This window comes from Quercus lobata, chromosome 9, assembly GCF_001633185.2.
Source record: "Quercus lobata isolate SW786 chromosome 9, ValleyOak3.0 Primary Assembly, whole genome shotgun sequence".
NCBI lineage: Eukaryota > Viridiplantae > Streptophyta > Magnoliopsida > Fagales > Fagaceae > Quercus > Quercus lobata.
The window spans coordinates 15,558,808-15,561,246 of NC_044912.1; the positions used below are offsets into that span (position 1 = coordinate 15,558,808).

At 35.0% G+C, this 2,439-nt stretch overlaps 1 protein-coding gene across 1 annotated transcript; it reads right to left on the minus strand.

The window, feature by feature from the left end:
• Nucleotides 1-300: 300 nt before the first annotated feature.
• LOC115960757 (dehydration-responsive element-binding protein 1A-like) lies at nucleotides 301-1,599 on the minus strand. The gene has a single exon (XM_031079746.1). It carries the CDS (start codon nucleotides 1,344-1,346, stop codon nucleotides 645-647), a length of 702 nt encoding a protein of 233 aa, XP_030935606.1. The 5' UTR covers nucleotides 1,347-1,599; the 3' UTR covers nucleotides 301-644.
• Between the last annotated feature and the right edge of the window lie 840 nt (nucleotides 1,600-2,439).

Sequence of the window (2,439 nt, forward strand, 5' to 3'; positions counted from 1 at the left end):
CTGAAACATTAATACTAGCCTTGTTACCATATCGAATGTGTCGTTATTTTTAATGTTTTGTTTATAAAATCTTTTAGTTATTTATTTATTTTTGATAGATATAAAATCTTTTAGTAATCAGGAAGAATGATGTTGAATGAAACAACAGAGATTACGAACTCCATGCTCGATGACTTCCCTCTTCAGCTGAACTTTTATGCAAGACAAAAATGTTTGGTTTTAATTTTTTTTAAAAAGTAGACGCTTGAGTAACTTTCTTTCTTAGAATTATGTAAATGCCCCATATGGGTAGACTAAATATTAAAGTACAAACTTATTTTGCAAAAATATACCTTATACCATACATTATGGAAAACGGAATATAATTCAACACTAATCATACTGTCTGGGACACGATGACCCTACCAACACTAGTCATACTCGTGCATGGCATTTGCCCAAAGTATGATTTTCCCTTGCAGTACTTCCCCCCTCCCTATAACACCACACTTAATCAAAAACAATAAGCATAGAAAACAAAAATTCTATTCCTAATAAGCAACCATTTTATATGCTAAATTAAGCTTCTTCTCTTTTTCTTTTCTTTTTGAGAAGGCACTAAATTAAGCTCAATATTATTAAGCTATAAATTATTAATATTTCAATCAAATTGAGTAACTCCATAATGCCATGTTACTATTAGTTTCCGTGTCATTTTCATTGTAACAATGAGGTGGAGACAACAACATCCCTTCTGCCATATCTGTCAACAACCCTGGCATGTCAAAAACTGCCTCATCATCCATAAAAAACACATCTTCCACCTTCGTCTCAACCACCTCTGATGTTGTTGCCATTGTTGTCGTTGTTGCATTTTCTAACTCTTGACTCAATTCATCCCTAGAATCCCCATCCAACTCTGCAGGTCGAAATAATTCAGCCGCCTCCGCTGCTGCCCGTTGAATATCCTTCGCCACTGTTGACACTGGAACTGGCAGTCGCCATGTCGAGTCAGCGAAATTGAGGCATGCGGATCGGCCGCGAAGTGCAATGGCAGCCACATCATGTGCACGTGCTGCCATTTCTGCAGTGGGAAAAGTCCCAAGCCAAATTCTAGACTTCTTATTTGGCTCACGCACTTCACAAACCCATTTCTGTGAGTTCTTCCTCCTAACTCCACGATATACTGGGTGTCTTGTCTCTTTGAACTTCTTTCTCCCATCTCGTTTCTTAGGATTCCTAGAAGCCAACATGATTTCGTCTTCTGACAAGTTCACCATGCTAGCACTACCACTCTCTAAATTCATGGACCCAATATCAGACTGCGTTAGATATTGTGGGGCCGATGAATGTCTTATAAGACTCATAAAGCTAAATCTCAAAAGTGCTTAATTTATAGCAATGGAGTACACTAAAAAAAAGGCACTCTTTTTGATATATAAAAAAATAAATAAATTAAAAAAAAAAAAACAGATATTCTTTTTTTTTTTTTTTAACGGGAAAAAAAAGATATTCTTCTTATCAAACTTAGTACTTTCCTTTTTTGAGAAGAAAACTCAGTACTTTTAGTTAGATTGTATTGAAGTAGTAAAGATATGAGTAAGCAAATGGTTGTGTTGATGTTGGTGTTTGTTGAAGGAGTAAGAAGAGTGATTGTTGGACATATATATAGGCGTTATGAATTTTATGATTTTTTTTTTGTGGATATAATTTTAAGATTTTTTAAGTGGACAGACTGTGATAAAAGTAGACAGACTGTGATAAAGGGTTCCCTATGCCGACGGTTTTAACGATTTTGATTGGAGGATATTTTTACCATATGGCCTTTTCCTTTTAAGCCAAGTGGATTGTGGGGTATTGTAGGATGACACGTGGGGAATTTGTCCCACTGAGGATTTTTGGAAAAAAAGTGATTGGGCATAGTTTTGCCGTCGCTAAAAAGTAGCATGTGTGTCCCCACTCTCCTCTACTCTAGAGTGAATGAATATTCGATTGTGTATAGGTGTCATACTCAGCGTCAAGGGATGGGCCGTCTTTTATCACGGTCACCGCTGGTGATTCATGGTCAAGATATTATCAACTTCCGTTTCTGTTTTGTACCCGTGCGAACAGACAAATTACTCGCCCATTTTCTTTTTATTACTAATATTTTGCGGCCTATATTTATTACAGTACTAGCGTGTCAGGCGTGCCTTACCAATGTCAATTAATACACCAAAACTTACTTTATCAATTTTAACAAATTATTTTATTTTTCAAAAAATAAAAATAAAACCACATTATTTTCAGGGGCGAACCAGCTCAAGGGTTCAAATAAACCTCTGGCTTGGCCTAAAAAAAAAAAAAAAGTTATATATCAAATTTTAATTTTTAATTTTTTAACCCATTAAAATAAAAATTTGAACACTTTAACTCTAAATTTTATTTAAACCCAATTGAAATAAACTTGAAATATGATCA